This window comes from Peromyscus leucopus, chromosome 3 (assembly GCF_004664715.2).
Source record: "Peromyscus leucopus breed LL Stock chromosome 3, UCI_PerLeu_2.1, whole genome shotgun sequence".
Taxonomy (NCBI): domain Eukaryota; kingdom Metazoa; phylum Chordata; class Mammalia; order Rodentia; family Cricetidae; genus Peromyscus; species Peromyscus leucopus.
The window spans coordinates 142,066,254-142,086,934 of record NC_051065.1 but is presented as its reverse complement, the minus strand read 5'-3'; the positions used below and the strand labels follow the sequence as shown (position 1 = coordinate 142,086,934).

The window sequence follows — 20,681 nt, the reverse complement described above, 5'->3', positions numbered from 1 at the left end:
GCAGCTCTTCAGTTGGGGTTCCCTCTTACCAGATGTGTCAAGTTGATAGCCAAGATTAGCTTCCATGCTTATGAAATTGTGTTGTCACGTGTTTATCTAAGACAGGAAAGATTGGTCTGAACACTGTGGAACAAAGGCATGGGGGAAGTTTCTTCACTTAACTCTGCCCTCCTCCCTGAATGGAGTTGGTATTTCTATTTTTAGCAAGCTCATAATATACCAAAGACTTGGCTTATGTTTTAGTTACTACTAATAGAATCAAGGAAATTTATTTCATAGCAGTGAGGGAAGGTGTTTTGAATGTGTGACATTTGGGATTTGAGTCTGGAAGACGAAAAGGTTTCATAATTTGATTTACTATTTATTTGCAAAATATGTTTTTACTTACAGTGTTGTTTTTGTTTTTTGTTTTTGGTTTTTTTTTTTTTGTGTGTGTGGGTGTATGGTTCATGCATGCATGCTGCAGTGGGCCATCCATGCACAAAGGACAACTATTAGTTGTTTCTCCTATGTTGAGGCCGGGTCTTTCTTATTACTTCTGTTGTGCTGCTCAGTGTAGACAGAATTTTCTGTCCCACTGGCCAGCTCCCAAATAACCACACAGAGACTTATTATTAATTATAAATGCTTGGCTGATAGCTTAGGCTTGTTACTAACTAGCTCTTGCACCTTGTTAACCCATACTTTTTATCTATGCTCTACTACGTGGCTCAGTACCTTTCCTCACTATGGCAATATCCATCTTGCTTCTCTTTATGTTTCCTGATGACTCTGCCCTTCTTTACATCAGCACTTTCTCCCTCTTTGCAAGTCCTGCCTAACCTCTTCCCGTCTAGCTATTTATTAAACCAAAGAGAGCAAGACATCTTTACAGTGTACAAAAAGATTATTTCACAGCAGCTCAGCACTCCAGGGTATCTGGCTCTAGTTTTGAAAAGTTCATTTGCTGTCTGAATGTTGCAATATCTGAAGTGTCTACCTTGAAGGAGAAGGAAAACATAAAACACTCATAGACTGTGGCAGAGGGTGAGTATCTGGGGTGGAGCCCTGCCTTCCTGTGAGTCACTAATGTGTGGCCTTTTCCTCTGCAGATTTCAAGTCACAGGCCAGGTTGAAGATGAAGCCTGTGCCCTGATAACAAAGAAGGGTGTTTTTTCTGAAAAGTGTTTCATTCACAATTACTGGATTTGTCAAGATTCATCTACAGAGGACAATGTTTGAATGATCATAGGTATTTCTCTTACTAGAAAAGAATTAGCTACTATGGAGATATGTATTTTTTCCCCAGACAAGTTCTCACTATGTAGCCTTGGCATGTTCTGGAACTCATGCAGATCAGGCTGGCCTCAAATTCACAGCTATCCTCCTGCCTCTGTCCCTTGAGTACACGGTGATTCTAATAATGTGTAAATATGTGTCTACAAATGTGAACACCCAGTCAGTCTCAGCTGAGCCCTGAGGTCATCCCTGTCACTGACACAATATCTCATCATCATTCTTCACAGCAGTTGCCTAAGAGGAAACCTTTCTTCAATCTGCTAACCTCTTGCAAAATATCTCATTTTACTCTAAGAATAAAGGAGACTGTTAGAGGATTTCTGGAACTTTTTACCACTTAGTTTGCACAGCTGGCTGCTTGTTATTTTTCCTGTGCTTACTGTGAATAAAGCCACCTCTCTTTTCTGTCTAAATCAAATCCCCTCGTCTGTAGTTTGAATTTCAGCTTTTTAAATTTTTCTAAGGAGACCCCTTCTTTCTTTTCTTCTATCTCTTTTCTCACTCTCTTTCTATCATGACCAAACCTGTAGGAGCTACAAGAAAATGTTCCTGTAACCACATGTGGCTTTTGGTTTCTGTTCAGCTTCTCCCACCTCTTTTAAGAAAAACTTCCTGAAAAAATTTCAGGAAATGTGTTTTCCACTTTCTGCCTCCTATTTGAAGTTCCTATAAAATCTGGTTTCTGCTTTACCTATTTCAGTAAAATGTTTTCATCAAGCCACCAGCGGCTGACTATCTAGATTTTTGGAGCTCTCTACAGCTCGACTTGATATTAACCAATCCTTTCATCTTGAAATATTAGCCCGGTGTCTATGGCCCACTTCTGTCTGTCACTGCAGCTTTTCCTGCATGGGTTTTCTCCTCTGCTCTCGTAAACATGGAGATTCCCCAGAGTTTTGCCTGGATCAGCTAATATACACAGCTGATGATTGAACTCATCCCCTTCATAATGTCATCAATTTATTATCTCCAAACTGGACCTTATTAAATGACTGTCCATGGGACATCTCAGGGGCTGTCCATCTTCCATGTTACTAAAGTTACCGATCCATTAGATTTCAGAAGCCTGCCTGTACTAGTTAAGCTGAGACCTTGGAGTCTGCCACGACTTTGCTCTCCTCTTTCCCTCAGTATTCAAAGCTTCACTTAAGTTTTACAAATTGGATTACTTTTGACTTATTTGTATTATCTTTGTACTCAGGTTATTGTTCTGGTTTTCAAGGAGAACCTTTTTTGTTCACTTATATTCTTAGTATTGGGATGGCACTGAGACATACCATGACAATCCATCCTCAGTATTGGGATGGCACTGAGACACACTGTGACACCCACTCTCAATACAGCTACTCTAAACCTCACATCAGACGATGCTGCCTGCTGTTTAATGCCTGGGGGATTTCTGTTTTCCCAGTCCCTTCATTTTGTGGCTTCACCTCATTGCCCCCTTACTTCAAAGCATGCACTTAGGATGGACTCACAATAAGCTTTATTTACTTCCTCTAACTCCTTACAGAATCTCTAGCTCTTAACCTGATCAAAAAAAATTTTTTTGTCTCAATTTAACAATCTTCCTATTGGTGTGTTTATACAAGCAAACCTTGACAAAGCTATGGTACTTCCCACCTGGGCCCAACTAGGGGTACACATACATCCTGATGTACTTCCTGCCTACATGTCTCCCACCTATGTGTATCCCAACATGCTGTGCAGTAGGGGCAAGCAACTTTGTTTATTAAAGTGAAAACACATGGTTTGTTATCTCATAAGAACCACAGCCCCCACCCCCACCCCCAAATTCCAGGCAATTGTCTGTCCTTGGCAAGTGGGGTTTATAAGTTAATTTTAGTACTTACATTCCCCTGGAGTTGTATCCTGAGTTAAATCCTTGACTCTGGCTCTGTGATGGCTAACATTAGAGTTCCTACAAGAATGGGAACTAGTCATTTTTTATCTGGGCCTATTTGATTTTAACAGGTACCATTCCTGGTATTCCAATAGGCACTATAGGTAGCTATTTTATCCCCATATGCCAGACAGTTTCCTTTGATCTAATAATCCAACCTGTTGAGGACAATTTCCTACTGAAATTAGGACATCATTGTCAGGACCCAGCAAGGCTAGAATTCTAGTCAAAATCTGTGGGTGGGGGGTTCAGGCAATGGGACATTCATCAGAAGCATCTGGTTTGCTGACCAAGCTAAAGATACAGGGAGCAGTTATATCCCCTGGACTGGTCACATTAGCTTTCAGCAAGTCCAAAGCTCAGCAGTTTGTAGTCTGTAGTTGATTTCTAGATGGTGTCTGTTAGCTAAGTGGAAATCTGCTGAGGCAAATATAGACTAGGGACAGAAATTAAAGTTTAAACTTAATAGAAAATCTTACATTTGGAACTTACAGGGCTGTAGCAGGAATCTTAGAAGTTCTTATTAATAAAAATCAAGCCTGAGGCCAGTTATTGGGCTGAACGCTGGATGATCAGAGGGACAGAATAGGCCACAGCCACCTCACCTCGCCAGTTCCTCAGCTGATCCTGTTTCCTCAGACTGGAAGCCTCTGAGTCCTCATCCAGAATGAATCTCAGCTGAACTGTGCTGCTCAAAGCCTAAAATCTTAACCAGGCAAAAGCTGCTAGTTTCTGGTCTTCACGCCTTATATATCTTTCCTTTCTACCATCACTCCCTGGGATTAAAGGCTTGCTTTCTGGGATTAAAGGCATGAGTCACCATGCTTAGCTGTATCCTTGAACAGATGGATTTCTGCCTCTGGAATGCTACCACTGCCTATCCTCTATGTTTAATATTGTGGCTGTTCTGTTTCTGACCCCAGATAAGTTTATTAGAGTGCACAATATCTTGGGGAGCACAATACCACCACACAGGGCCATTATCCCGATAGTTGAGGGAGGGGAGGAACCCAAAACCAAGGGAGAGAGAGAAAGAGAGAGCACCCCCCCCTCTCGGTGAAGAAATTTAGGCTGTCCTTACCTGGAGTCCATTTGACCTGTGAGAGGTGGATAAAAGTCTTATGATTTACCCAGTTCCCTGAAGATTATATGAAATTTTTGGTTTGAAAAAAGAGATAAAAGTTTTAGATATATTACTATTACCATTGTTTGCACTCTGTACTAAAATCCACACTATAGAAAAAGCAGGTATCAGATAGCTGTGAGAAATCTCAGTATAACAATAGCTTAGATGAGGGAAAGAAATTTCAAACATTTTCTATTATTTACATACCTTAAATTATTTTCTAATACCCTTGCATAGATGTCAAGCCTTTTTTCCCCCACCTAATCATTTGTCAGAGATACGAGTAGTTATTACTGAGAACAGTCACTGCAAAGCAAGTTCCATTAGAAAAAAAAGAAACAGTGAAATTAACATCTGAAACCCAATTATACTTTAATATGAAGCCTGTTCGCAAGTCAAACCTATTTGCCTTTCTCATCAGGAGACCTAGTAGCTCTAGAAAAAGCATCTAATTTTTACATATGAAATGAACTTATAAGGTGGCTACAGCCTTAGGAAAGGAGCTGGTTGCCTACTACTGTTGAACTCACAAAGTTACAGTTAGCCTAGCTGTCAGTACCATCATAGATTGGAGTAGGATAAATTATAGCAGGAAGTATAACCTAAATGGCCTATGTATCAACTAAAAGGACAGAGACTTATCCATCATCTAGATGGTCACCCTAGGCTCTTGTGTTGTTGATGGCTTTCTTGGGGGGCAGAGATCCCAGGGAAGGATCAGTCTTCAGCTGCCAAGTTTAGAAGATCTGGGTGACATTCCTGTGGAGGAGGAACTAGGAGGACTTGCTTTGTCTAGGCAAAGCAGGGCAATCAACTCTCTAGTATCTTTATTCACAATTTGGGCAGGGTCCTAGTGGTGATCTAGAAATTGGGGCATCTTTTTCCAGTGGTTAGTGTGACCACAATCCAGGTGGAGTCATGGTGCACCATCATCTTCTTTGGAGACCTTATGGTCACCACTAGGACCTGAGGTCTGTCTGTCATAGTATGCTGTGGATATCTTTTTGTATGTGAATATGTGTTGCTCTGATTGGCTGATAAATAAAACTGTTTGGCCAATGATGAGGCAGAATAAGGTTAGGTGGTACATTCAAACTGGAGAGAGAGAAGTAGAAAGGAGAGTGGGGAGATGCTGCAAGCGGCTGCCAGGAGAAGAAAGATGTGAAAGTACCTGTAAGCCATGAAGCCACATGGCAATGCATAGATTAATGGAAATAGGCTGAGTTAAGTTGTAAGATCTAGCTAGCTAGTGAAAATCCTGAGCCATTAGGCCATACAGTTTGTAACTAATATAAGCCTCTGTGTGTTTACTTGGGTCTGAGTGGCCATGGGACCAGGTAGGACACAGGAAAACTTCCAACTACAATAGTAAGGTTTTTTTTTTTTTCCATTAAACATTTAAAATGTCATATTCAGCAGATCTCTGACAAGTTTGAGGATCATTTTCTATTAAGTATATCTGAGCTAAGCAATATTTGCTTGTTTTTAGTTACTTGCTTTAGGTTTAATCTTGAAAACATAGGCAAGAGGCTAAATAAGGCTTATTTCTGTAATTAATTACATTAATACTTAGCATGACTACAAGTATAGTTATGAACATACTAAAGAATTTGATCCTTTATTAGGCAACTGATCATTGACTTGCATGTCTTAATTATGTTTAACCATTTACAGTGTGTTAGCAGCTTTTATAAGACTAGAACTTGCAGCTTTATCTGTCTTAAGTTTGAGCCTTCAGTGGGGGGGGCAGTTTCTGAATTGAAGTTCCTTTTAGTATCAAAATTAAATTTTAAATCATGAATGCAGCCCATAGGGAGACTGGCAACTTTACTTTCCTGGTCCCCATAGCAACTGGGATGTCTTTAGGAATTCCAGCCCCGCCACACTGTGCCAACTCTCAGCTGCTCTGCATGATTCCTTCATATCTTTAAAACCAGTACCACTTGGGTGATTCTTACATTATAAAGTTTGGCTGTTAGCATGAGGTGCATTCTTGGCTCTAATACCTTATTAAACAAGCTTTGTTTTTAAGTCCTATCTTTCATAAACCTTGTTTTCAAGACAAGAATTGTCATACAAAAATCCATCCTAATATGAAATATCTTGGAAACTATTGTTGCTTCCTTGGTTGGCTCACATCATGTGATCATCTCTAATCAAGATAGTGGTGAAATCACATGACATTCATCTTCTCCAGCCCTAGCAAAGATGGTTGCCAGCCATGTTGCTACCTAAAGATGATGGTGAAGTCACAAGTTGCTTATGTCCCCAAATGGCATCGTGCCCTATGATTCCTTTAAGATTTCTTACACATAGTTTTTTTTAAACTATCAATGCTGTATTACCAAGTTAACTTTTTTGTTACAGATATTACAGATTTTTAACTATACTCAGTAAACTTACCAATCTTGAGATAAGGGTTACATCTTAGCAAAAGTCTTAGGCAATTAAATGAAACCAATCATCTTTTTTAGTTATTCTGCTTTGTGCTCTTCTCCCTGTCCTCTAGAGTATCAGAGGGATCCTCTGATCCTGGACACAGAGACTTTTAAAGCATGCCTGAGTCTGAAAAGGGAAGAACCACAACCCAATTCCAGAGCCAGATTTTTGCTGGGAATAATCTTTTTGCACACTGTGAATATGCATTACTCTCATTGGTTTAATAAAGATCCAACTGGCCAATAGCTGGGAAGGAATAGGTTAGATGGGAGACCCAGACTGGGAGGACACTGGCAAGAAGGACAGAGTCACAAGGAGTTAGTTGCCAGCCAGATTCAGAGGAAGCAGGAGATGAACATGCTGCACTGAAAAAAGGTACTGCCATATGATAGAGCATAGGTAAGAAATATGGGTTAATTTAAGTTTTGAGAGCCAATTAGTAACAAACCTAAGCTACCAGACTAGCATTTATAACTAATAATAAGTCTCTGAGGTTATTTGGGAGCTGGCTGGTGGGACAGGAAAACTCAGCCTATAGGGTTTCAATAAAGTGAGAACAACATAAAACATTTTTAACATTATCCATATCCAAAAGCCATTTGAACCCCTACTGAACTAAACCCAGTGACCAGAAAGCTCAGAGATAAATTCTGAGCCCCAGCCATGGAAGAAGTCGTGGGAGGGGTGGAAGCTCATTCACTCAAAGGAGACCAGTCAGGAACAAAACCTACTATAACTCATACATTCAGCTGAGCCTGACCCATTTCCTACTCAGCTACGTGCTTCCAATACAAAACTTATAGACATATCAGAAAGCACAGACACATCCACACTTACAAAACAGACAGACAAATCTTTCCCTGCTGTTGGAACACATAAAGACAGTAAAATACAAGACGCAGAGCAAAAAACGACAGCAGAAAACACAACACAATGATATCAACAATTGGAATCATTCAGAGATTCATCAGTTTGACCAAAGAAATTTCTTAACAAACAGGAAGCCCCCTTTTTCCTCAGTAGCATCCCCACACAATCTAGACACTGGGAACCAACCAGTGGCCTGACTTTTCTGAGTTCTTCTGGGCTCCCGGAATCTCTCACGCCCTGAGCTGGGCCTCTCCAAACCCTTGGCTTGTGAAATGTCCTTATGGCTCCTCAGCTCTGTTGTACAGCCTCAGCATTGAAACCCAGCCAGTGGATGCCCAGTTACTTGGCCCTGCCAAGTTATTCTCAGCCCCCGGTCTTCGCCAGGGCATTGCCAGGATCTCAAGGCAGGTCAGGAAACGAACACCAGAGGCCCTGGCCGGACTCCCAACTAACCAGAAAAAAAAAAAAAAAACCAGAGGGCCACGTGATGTCTCACTTTGCTCTGGACAGGGAAATATTTGGATCTTATCACCCCCATGTCCCCATGTTGGAAACCCACAGAACCAGAAACCAGATGTCACAGAAAAAGTTAAGAAGTTCCTATGACTTACCAGAAGGGGGCATCCGTGAAAAAGAAAAACTTGGTTGCTATTTCCTTTTTGATACGCAGTCCTGGAGCCTTGGATTCCAAGGAGCATGCCTCCTAGATGGCTGGTCTAGGAGCCCGGGGCCAGTTTCAGAATTTGGGTGAATGGTCTGACCTCGCTAGGGAATTCCAAATGCTAAACGTGAGCATTTTGAGGAGAAAGAACAGTTCTACAGTTATCCAATTAAAGCAAACTCTATTTAGTACTTGCCACGAAAATGGACTCTGGCTAGGTCCATACGCAGGATTCTCAGACATGGCCCTGAATTTAAGACAGTCAGGTGCTCATAAAACCAAACTCCCACAAAGCTATGGTACTTCCCACCTTCGCCCAATCAGGAGTAAACATATATCCTAACATACTTTCTGTCTATGTATCTCACACCTACATGTGATCCCAAAACCCTGTGCAGTTGGGGCAACCAACCTTGTTTATTGAGGTGAAAACACATGATTTGTTATCTCACAAGAAACACAGGCCCCAGAATTCCAGGAGTTATCTGCCCTTGGGCAAGCGGGACTCAGAGTTAGCTTTATTTAGCACTTACATTTTGTAGGCTCCTGTACATATATAATGCAAATACACACACACACACACACACACACACACACACACACACTTACAATTAAATACAAAAAATTCCATAAAGCCGCACTTAATTCCAACAAGCAGTGTGAGAAACTATGCACCATTTATTAAGATGGATACTTGAGAAATGTGGGAAGAGATGACAGAAAAAAAATTATAATGAGAGAAGAGAATAACAGAAGACTTATATTGAAGCCTCGTTGTCAAGTCTTTCAAACACTGGTTTTGAGGTAAGCATTTAATCACTGAAGTAACTAAATATTAAAATAAATAAATACATAAAACAGTTTGGCTGCATTTCCTTGAATGTCTTTTTAAGGGCTATTCTTAAACTACCTTCTGTATTAAATTTAGTGTTGTCCATAAAATAGTATTAAATGTCTGATGAGGAGGTTTTAAGAAACAAGTTTTTCAAAATAAAAAACATTATTTTATGTGTGTGTGTGTGTGTGTATAAATGTACACATGAGTGCAGGTGCCCCTGCAAGAAAAGGGAGTCACTGGAGCTGAAGTTAGAGGTGATTGTGAGCTACCTGATCTTAGTGCTGGAACAGGACTCTGGTCCCCTATAAGAGCAGCAAATACTCTTAAGCCTGGAGCTGTCTCTTCGACACTAAGGACTGTGAACTTAATCAATCTGAAAATCCTAATAAAAACCCAAGTGCTTTTTCTATTTTATTTATCTGTGTATTTTGATGGCCCACATAACATGAATCACACACATACACACACACACAAACACATTTTTAGGTCACCCAGTTTTCTAAATTAATACTCTTAAGTATGTAGTGATCCTGGTTGTTGGGATAGACCTCTACTGAGTCCTGTGAATCCAGAAGACTCATAGTGGGGACCTTCCTGAGTAAATGAGACAATTGAAGTTTACAGTGTTAAGAAGTCCTTCTCCCAAAGCTTTAGAGTTTTGGAATGTGTGTTTGGTATATAGTTGTAATCATCAAAGATTGTTCCTTCTCTAGATAAGGGTTTGGGTATACAGCATCATTGATGACTTCCTGTTCACAGTCTCCTTGTAGGTGGAGTTGAATCTGTGTCTCCTCACAAAGAAAAAGTGGCCTAGATCCCTCCCTGAAACCATGGTTGTGATATTTTCTGTTCCTGTTGCTTGTAGCACTTCCCTCTCTTCTTTGAAAATTGTTTTAACTTCATTAAGTTTTACTTACATTAAGTATTTTACCTAATGTAAAATAGTACTTTTTTTTTTTTGCTACATCAAGTATTCTTATAGCATCTGATACCTTAACAACAAAAAACACTCAACATTAGATTGGGTAGATATGAAGAGAAGACATGAATGAGATGCATGCTGACCACTCCAGGCAGTTTTCTCTGATGTTGTGCTAACATGAATGGGTACACCTGATTGAATGCTACTTTGCTCAGAATTGATTTGTGGACAGGCCAATAAGCAAGTTCAGCAAGATGAACATGTGTGTGAACACCCTTGCTGAGGGACAGTAAATCTCCATACTTAGAATTCTGTGGGCTCCTTTCTGACATGGTTTTGCTTTTCCCACTATTTAGTTGGATGTTTAGTATTTTTGAAGCAGGGTCTTGCTTTGTAGCCCAGGCTAGGTTCAAACTCATCATTTTCTTGCCTTAGCCTCCCTTGTGCTGGATTATAGGCATGCACTTCATGGCTCGTTTTATTTATTTAAATTTAGTAAACAAACAAAACTTTTATGTATTTGATATGCAGATCATGATGCATTGAAATAGATGCACATATATATATATATATTGTGGAATGGCTGGAGCTAGTTAACATATTATTTTTGTGGTAAGAACATGTTCCTACTTTCTTAGTGAGATTCTAAGCTGCAATACATTGTTAGTAATTATAGTCACCATATTAAACACTAGTTACCTCAAAGATATTCCTCTTATCTAATAGAAATTTTATATCATTTGATATTTCCAAATATTTCCTTCCAGTCCTTGGAACCCACCATCCTACTTTCTGCTTTTGTGAATCTGATATTTTATTTATCACTTATAAGAATGATCATGTATTTGATTTTATGCCTGTCTTATTTCACTTAATGCAGTGGCCTCCAGATTTGTCCATATTATTGTAAATTCAAGATTCTTCCTTTTCCTGTTCCTCCTTTCCTTCCTCAGCTTCCTCTTCTTTTTTCAATGAATAATATTCATATTGCATATTGTGTTACTTTTCCCTTATCTACTTGTATTATTCAAGTCTGTTATAAGAAAAAGTAACAAGAAAACATACATAATTCTGAGTGAGAATTTATGAGACTGGCTCACATGATTAGGGGTTACATACATATTCCCACACTGAACCACCTACAGGAAAGAGAGATGGGCCAGCCCGTAGCTACTAGTTCAAAACCCAGTTGCTCCTAAGCAAGAGGGGCCACTAACGGAGACCCATTCTGAGGCTGAAAGTCTGTGAGTTCCTTGGAGTGTGATTGTTGCAAATCCACATTCAATGGCTGAGGAAACGGAGTGTGATGTTCAAGGCGATGACAGTGAAGAAACGAGAGACAAAAAAATAAAAAGTAAAGCAACACCAAAACAACAACAAAAGCTGTGACAGTGACTGTCCTTTGTAATCAATACTAGAAACAATCATTATTCAGGCCACTGGGATGGAGGCTTTCCTGCTTTCTTCCAGTGGTTTTACAGTTTCAGCTCTTAATTCATTAGTTCTTTTTATATTTGGCATGAGATAAAGGTCTAGTTCCATTTTTTTTTCTGAATGTTTAATCCAGTTTTTTCCAATAGCATTGAAGAGAGTGTCTTTTCTACATAGTACGTTTGTGATACATTACTTCAAAATCAATAGTCTAGTATACACAGATTTTTGGACTTTCTATTTTTTCCCATTTGTTTGTATGAGCATGCATGGCACATGTAGGTGTGTGTGTGCATGTGCTGGGTGTACCTGTGTGTATGCATGTGTGTGTATGTATGCACTTATCCTTTCAATAAAACTTGGCTGGCTTCTGAGACCTTGCTTTTCCTGTCTTTTCATTTTTTTTTTTTAAATTAGCAAAGGAAAAGAAACCATTTCTGCAACCCTGACAACATCATCCCAAAAGTATCAATAGGCATGACCCTTAGATGCACCTTCCCAGATTCTCAGCGATAAGTATTCACAGGTAAAAATTTCCACCATTTCCTTCAATAGTTATGTGGGGTATTTGTGATTTTATTTTAAAAATGAACAAAAGTCTCAATTTGTTCTTTTAAGTTTTTATTTTAGTATTCATTAGCAAGCAGGAGTCAACATTTTAAAGTCTGTGTCAATAAGTGTAAAACAGTGTGAGGTGCTGATAAAACCATAAATTGTACAGAGGGATTCTTGACATGATTGCTTCATCATCAAAGCCACTAACAAAATGGTCTTATGAATTACAAGCTATAACCCAAGGAAAGAAAAAAGCCACTTACACACCTTCTTACTGTGTTCAGACATTACTCAACATGAGGATTATCCCAGATCCAATAGTGTGTTAGAGCACTCTCCTAACTGTGCAGCACTGTTAGTTACAACTTCCAGATGTGTGAGGACAGACTCTTCTATCTGAAGCCATAAGATTGTTAACTCATGTAAGTCTAGGCACAAATTTAGCTTAGAAAATAAAAGCACTCCCACCCCCACCTATAATGTTAGAGAAATGAACAAAGAATAGAAGGAAACAAAGGAGTAAGTTCATGTGTGAGAAGAAAGTTTTTTTCAATTTTTTTCCCACACCGAGGAAATGATTGTGATGATTGCTTGCTCATTGTCCTGCCCCACCTCTCCTCTCATCCCATAGGCTCGCTCTTCACATCCCTGCAGCTCTCCTGATGGCTGTCTCGTGTATCTATCCCACACTGCTTCCTTATTTCCATGGCTGCACCTCTTGCTTCTGGCTGAGTTTCTACCAGGAATATCTGCACCCCTCTGAAGCTCAGCTCGTCTTATGACCCCTCCTTTTTGTATCAGTGGACAATACTGGTGTGCATTTGGTAAACTAGACACAAACTTGGGATTTGATCTTATTGCCAATGTTTCCTTGTCTCTCTTACCCTGTGCTGATTGCATTCATGTCTAAGATTCCCTGAAACCATCAACTTCTCTCCACTTTCCCTGCCGCCATGCCTGCTACTGCCCTTGTCATGCTTTCCTCTATATAACAACAACAACAACAAAAGCCTATGTAAAATTCCTTGCTCTGCCAAAATTCAGAAAACCAAGAGCAGTCATTAGAGTATTTGAAGAGGTCACTAATCCATGCTAGTTATTTAGTAACTTCCTATTGTCCTACACCTTCAAGGCTGACCCACCCAGCCTGGATTATAATTCTCTAAGTCTGACTCTGGTGGTCACTTTGTCCATAGTGTCTGCTCCCACCTTGAACTCTATTTTTCTCCTTTGTTCTAAGGTTTCTAGACTATCATAACTTTCAGATGGTGTAAAACCTCATACGAGCCTTTCGCTCTGTTGGCACACTTCTGGTGAGAATTTTCTGGTAGAAATATATTTGTCCTTTTTTGTTTTGTTTTGCCTCCCTGCCCTGGATATTTTCTAATAGCGCAGACTGACTGTGAACCTGAGATCCTCCTGCCTTTACCTCCCTAGTGTTGAATTATAGACCCGAGCTGCCATGTCTGCCTAAAAATTCCTTCCTTTCTTTACTTATCCATCTGAAAATATTTTTCTCGTGATAATTTCATTGGCTATTTCATTCTGCTCTGCCACTAACCTCTTCATATGCCTGACACATTTGTGTGTGTCTTGTAGTATTTGGTAATCAAATACTGAGTTGCACACTTATGTAGTCTCTGATTTTCTGAAGTAATTGTAAGTTTAGTTCTAAGATTCCACCACTACCGTTTGTAGACTATTAGTTTATCTTGACTCAGGAAAATGGTGGAGTAATAATGTAATATAATTGGATTGTATAAAGATCCGAGGAACAAAATCTTGACTTTTACTGCATGTGCCATGGTGGGTTCTGGCTAGGAAGGACATTTCATTACTTTAGTTTCTTACTGACTTGACATACTTAACTGTGAACAGTAATTTTCTCTATTCATTTTGAGATGGAATGATCAAAAGAATATTTATAGCAGTAGGGATGTCGCAAGCACAGAAACAAAAAGAAAGTAAGAATGGAGGTGAAGAGAGTAGAGAGACAGAGGCTGAGATGATCTGCAGGAAGGCAAAGGTGCTAAGCCCTATTCTGTGTTACATCCCATCACAATTTAAATTCCAGTCAAAGAGCATACACTTAGTGCCCATAGGATGCATAGTGCACATGGAACTGCTATCCTCTCCAGAGGCTGACATTTGACATCGAACCTCAGACACTGGAGAAGTTTGAACAGCCAAATTCAGATCACACCCTTAATGACCTTTGCCAGAGCTTTACCACTCAGAGTGCCCATCAGGCAACAGACCCTGGGCATTCACAGGTAGAGGGTGGTACTAATTCAGACTGTTTACTCACAGACTAGCAGGCCTCTCATGAGGTAACCTCAGTGCAAGGATTTTGTTTTCTGTGAAGTTCTTGTGTATCAATTACACTACATACTTGGGAATTCATAAAATTTGCAAATATTGCAAAAGTAGATAGCTAACTGCTTATGTTGGTCATAAAAATAAGAAGAAAACCCTCCAAATCAAGGCAAGTTAGAGAGCTCCTGGAAGTAATTATTCATGAGATTAGTTTCAATTCAAATCTATTCAAATTCAAATCAATTCAAAGAATTAATATACTCATTGAATATATTAAAATATGATAAAAATTTCATTCATATTTAATATATTAAATAAGAAAATTTTCATTTGATAATGAGATTTGTAATGTGTATATGTCTAATCCTGAGGTAGGATTCAGGGCTTTGCATATACTAAGCAAGTATATGCTCTACCACTGAACTGTCCCCAGGCCAAGTAACTTTTAAATAGGATACAATAAAATCATTTCAAATGTCAAGAATTGGAGAGATTTATAAAAAGAGGATTTAGAAATGAAATCCGATATGAGACAAGAATGACAAATTCTAAGCATGAACTTCATGCACAATCATATTAATATAATTTTTCAGAGAGAATTAAAGCTACATTTGATGTAGAATGTCTTAGATCTATAAGGTCTTAATTTCTTGGGGTATAGGCAACTTGTTTACTACAAATCCACTTTTTAAGCAAATGGCTGCTCGAGCTGCTAATGCCATTTTTGTGTAGATAGGCATACTGTCCATTTCCAGTGATTTTAGGCCTGGAACAAAATACAGAGAGAAAAGGCCACAGAATTAATAAACACTAATTGGAAGTGTCAGAGAAAAATATTCATTACCTATTAATACAATAATCATTAGCTACCAATCAAACTGAATTCATTATTTTTCTGACCTGAAATATCACTTTTTGTACACGAAAACACCACCATTTTCAGCTCCCCCCAAAACCTGGGACATATCTCAGTCAGTACCTGTGGCTCATGTCAGTACTTCTCATCCTGCCCCCTACCCTAAACCTCTCCAACCCAGGGGCTGGGCTTCCTTTCCCTTCCTCCAGCTTCTGGTTCTTAGATAATGCAGCCATTTTGACTATGTGTCCTCTTGGCTCCTGGTAGGCTTGCTCTTGGCCTCCTTACTCTTTCTTTTCTCTTTCTCCTTTTCCTCTCTTGCTCTCCACCCCCCTCTTTCTCTCGCTGCCCAATATATTCTGTTGGCCATGTTCAGTCTGTGCTCTTCCTGATGCCTCTGGCTGTTCTCTCCCTCATACTACAATAAAATCCTTCTGCTCAACCATACCTTGGAGTGGTCATGTCCTCATTGTCATCCAACCATAACAAAATCCTACAGCCTAAATATTGTGGGAAGGGTGGGACTAATTGTCAAATATTTTGTGTTATAGAATATTCTGTATTCAAGATCTATGGAGGTCAGTGGTTTCACCTGCAAAATGGACTTGAACATACTCACTCTTGGTATGTCTGTCCAAGTCAAAATGTATACTGACTAAGAATCAATGTGCTTGCTATATTAAAAGTATTAAATTACTGTGTTAATGATGACTACTTTCCCCCTTGATGTCTGCTTAGACTTCCCCACAAAGAAAGCTTCCAAGAGAATGGCATTCTCTGTACCAGGGAAGGATTCACACCAAGGCTTTGGTACGTAAACTGGAACTTACCTACTGTTGTACATGGTTCCATCTGCCCACTGCCATTCTGCCCCCTTTTCTCGACTCAGTCCAATCCAGTACTGAGAATGGCCTGCATATCTCTTCAGGAAGTCCTTCAGTAAGGGGTATTTACAGAACATGCATCAAATGCTTTGTCATCTCAGAATGTCATTCAATTCCTTCACTGTACTTTTTATAGAAGTATAGACACATTTGTTTGGGAAAGACCTTAGGGATCACATTGCTTTCACCTGGATCATATGTCTATTATACAACAATTTTCCCAGCTAGAAGACTTTTAAGGCAGAAATAATGTGTTCTGTGTGAGCTTGGTGTGTTTGGTAGCTTTGGTTCCTTTGACTATGGGAGAAATTTGGTTAGTGGTAAAATGCTTGAATGCATACTGGTTCATTCAAATTTCATGTTTCAGATGTGTTTTATTTTTTAATGTGGGACTGGAGTTATAGGCACTTGTGAGCCACCTGAGCTTTATTATGGTTTCTGCGGTTTGAACTCTGGAAAGGGCTTTTGGATCTTCCTTGAATTTTGTTGTTCTGTTTCAAAACTAGCTAATAGTGTGGCTGGATTTCTTTGATGAGTAGCTTAGTCTTTCTGATGTGTAGTAAAACATAAGCTGCTTTATATAGGATGTGGTATAATGCTTAAGGCACCTTATTTCTAAGCATCCCCACTCCCAGCTGAAGTCAATGAGGAATGTTATTTCAATATTTATGAATAGTTTTATCTTGAGAGTTGGTGCGGCCTGACCTACCTGTGCTGTGACCCCAAGAGGTGCTGTTTCTATAGTCTATTTAGCTCATGTAAAAACTGGTCTTGAAAGTGATGGCTTTGGGGTTAAGAGGGTGCCCTTCCAGAGGACCCAGGTTTGGTTCCCAGCACCCATGTGGCAGCTCACAATTGTCTGTGAGTTCAGTTCCAAGGGATCTGACATCCTCACATAGACATACATGCAGGCAAAACACCAACATACACAAAAAAAAAAAAAAATAAAAATAAATAAGTACTGTGGGATGTTCTGTATGGCAAATGTGTTGCTCTGATTGGTCAATAAATAAAATACTGATTGGCTAGTGGCTAGGCAGGAAGTATAGGCGGGACTAACAGAGAGGAGAAAAGAAAGAACAGGAAGGCAGAAGGAGACACTGCCAGCCGCCACCATGACAAGCCGCATGGGAAGATGCTGGTAAGCTACGAGCCATGTGGCAAGGTATAGATTTATGGAAATGGATTAATTTTAAGATATAAGAACAGTTAGCAAGAAGTCTGCCACAGCCATACAGTTTGTAAGCAATGTAAGTCTCTGTGTTTACTTGGTTGGGTCTGAGCAGCTGTGGGACTGGCGGGTGACAAAGATTTGTCCTGACTGTGGGCAAGGCAGGAAAACTCAAGCTACAAATAAGTGATTTTTAAAAAATGGTTTTAAAAAGTGGTCTCCCCTGTGCTGCGTAATGGAGCATCATTACACAATTTGATGCTATAGTTTCCATTGTAATTGTGTCTTCTAGAGATCAGGTGTAACCTCCAAAAATGACTGCTCTTGTCTTACCAGTTCTTTTGTGATGTTGAATACTGCGAGAGTTGCTTTGTGAGAGGCACAGAAGCTCTGGCTCTTTCCCCATGTTGTTGTATTTTCAGAAAAATGGAAGCAATTTTGTTGGTAACCAATCCAGTCATCCAGGCATGATGTAGGATCAGTTTGAAGTTTCTGTTTTTCAACTAAAAATGATTTAAAAGAATGTTAAGTATGGAAAGATTTGAAGGTTGAATTGCTTTTTCCAAGGCATAGTACAATGTAATTTTAAACATTTTCCCCCTCCAGATTAATACAATTTTGGAGACTAGTTTTGGGTCTTTAATCTGGAAGGTTTGGGGATGGCATTATTACTGTAATTTTTTTTCATCAAATTGTTGTACTTCCTTATGACATTGAAAGAAATCCTTGATAGAGGCCACTCAAGTAGGTGATGATATTGCTCACTGAGGCTCTGCCTAGTTGTCTGAGCTTGTTTGCGTGACATTAACTTCCACTAGTAAATTGTTAACTACTGAATTGCTATCTCCAACCCTGACCTCCTATCAGAGATCTGCTGTCTAAAGTCATCCAATGGAAACCATTCTTCAATAACCCTGAAGCTGCGAGTGTGCACATTTTGCTAAGCACTACGGTATTTGCCTATTGGAGACATGGTGTCTCCATTGTTGTGCTGAACTAGTGAACAAATCACTATAAATTCAAGAAAAGATCCAGAAGAAATCTTTCTAAAAGAAATGTCACTAACAGAACTTCTGTATGTGAGGAGAGTTCTATTTCAGAGGTGAGGATTGGGTGTACACTTTTTTCTCACTTATTTCTTAATGTACTAGACACATAATGGCTTGTTTGAGTTGCTGATACTGAGACTACTGTAGGGATTTAAAGCAGGAGGGCTAATACATCACTCACTGTATGCCCAAGGACCCAGGATAGTCAGGCTCAAAGACAGGCCCTCTGGGGTCACCATTCGAGAGTGTACTTTTAAATCTGCATTGAACATACTAGATGAAGAATGGAGAAATGTGTTATCAACAGAGACAACGATTAAATAAAGAGCCTGGAATAACTGCCCCTTTTTCTAGAGAAAGGAAGAACAGAGAGTTGGGGCAAGAAGATGGGCTAAAGCTAAGTGTTGCCTATGTGCATGCTGTTTCTAACCTCCAAGTGAAGAACTGTCTCAAAATTAGAGGTAAACAATGCCATATTTATTATGCTGAATGTATATTGCCTCTTAAAAATACAGTTAAAAAATACATTTGGGGAAAATGTGTTTAATTTGAAGGTCTCAAGACAATCAAGTGAAATACACCTGAACCAGGAGTGTATTTTCTTTTGCTAGGTTTACAATACTTTTTTAAAAAAACTTTAAAAAAATAACAGTGTATTAGGATTTGATCTGTAATTATGTTGGATGCTTTATTCTCTCTGGAGATGCTTCATGTCTGTCATATAATTTCCTTTATACCAAAGCTCATGTAGTTCATGCACAGGCCATAAGATAATACAATATATAATGTCTGGGCCTTTGTTTGTAACAATAAATGGTCTACAATGTTAGGTCCTCACACCATGAACAAATCTAAAACATTTCCATCTAGCTGTAAAGTATGCCCTTATATTGCAATGATCTATTTTGTTAAAGCATGGCCTTACCTAGTAACTTCCTTTCTCCTAGCCCAGAAGAACTGACCAATAATTGTATTTATGTCCTTTGCTTTTAATAAAGCATTGAGTTTAATATATTATATTTGTAATATATTATATTTGTAATGATACTTTTTACATCCTTATTTTCTGTCTTAATGTTGATGATTATTCCTTAACTGTTGGCAACATATAACAATGTATGTAAGTAGTGTATGTATGTGTGTGTACATCTCTTTATACAACACACACACACACACACACACACACACACACACGCACGCACGCACGCACTCACCATTCTGTCAATAGCAGACTGCATGTATAACAGCACTCTCCTAAGATTGTATTTTGTGTTTACTTTATTCGTGATTGCATCAAGATCCTACAGTGATGACTGACCTGTTGCCTCTAGGTTCCTATAAATACAGTCAATGATGTTTTTGTATTTGTGAAATCATCTAACTATTCTTACATTAGGCTTTATCCTTGTTATAAAGCAGCATATCTATAAGAGAATTATTTCACCTCACGATACATAACTGCCATGTACCTACCCTTCCCAAATATACCTAAGTGCAGAAATAAGTTTTATTTTTGTTACAGAAAGACCTTAGACATATACATTTTAACCCAGGTATCAACATCTATTGAATAGGAAAACTATTTATCCTAAAGCACAAAGTCAGTTATCTAGTCTGGCTATGAGTTTGCGATGTTTATTTTTCTCCTACTGAATTGCATCAAGTATTCCTTACTTCTTTACTTCTGCTGAACAAGTTTAGAGTACCAGGAACATTTAGTGCAATAAGTGACAGTGAAAATTACCTTGTCAAATCAGGTTATCTACTGATGGGGAATCTGAGATGACAACTGATCAACAAGTTAATTAAGCAAATTGGAGATGGAATTATGGTCCTGCTGTTGGTTAATACAAATTATCCACACTTTTGGGATCAGGTTGTAAGAGAGTCTTTGGATATAGCTCTAACCATGGAATCAGCAGGAGGTCAGTGGGAATTCCACTGAGGGGGTATTAGGAGCACATTGTGAGGATGAATGGTCTTCACTTAGTAGCAGGCCTGGGCAAAGCTTTTTCCAAGAATGGGATAACACATGTCATCCATATAAAACAAAGACAATGAACTTATTCAGAAGATGCAACATTATCGATGCCATAAAGAGAATAAGTCAGAAGCTGCTGCTACAGATTGCAATATTATTATGTCTGTTTCTTACAAGAAAAAAGGACAACACTATTCCCACTTCACCGTGTAACTCAAAACTACAAATAATATCTTGTATATGAAAAGATACTGCAAAACATGGCATGATATATAAATATATATGTACATATATATGAACTATCTTTATTACTCTGTTCAGAACTGTGTATCCTTTCCAGTTGTATGTAAAATTACAACTTTTGTAGCATCCCACAGGAAGTATGTTTTTGTAGCTAACTA

The 20,681-nt window shown here is 39.0% G+C and overlaps 1 protein-coding gene across 3 annotated transcripts in view; it reads left to right on the top strand.

Moving 5' to 3' along the window:
• The window catches only part of Klrf1 (killer cell lectin like receptor F1), a 33,870-nt gene extending 32,174 nt beyond the window's left edge, over window positions 1-1,696 (top strand). For 2 of the 3 annotated variants that reach the window (XM_037204091.1, XM_037204092.1), the window contains one exon: window positions 1,092-1,696. In XM_037204091.1, coding sequence (XP_037059986.1) covers window positions 1,092-1,221 — 130 coding nt within the window. In that variant the 3' untranslated portion in view covers window positions 1,222-1,696. The remainder of the gene's footprint in view (window positions 1-1,091) is intronic. The other variant, XM_037204093.1, reaches the window with a different exon arrangement.
• The last annotated feature ends 18,985 nt before the right edge of the window (window positions 1,697-20,681 follow it).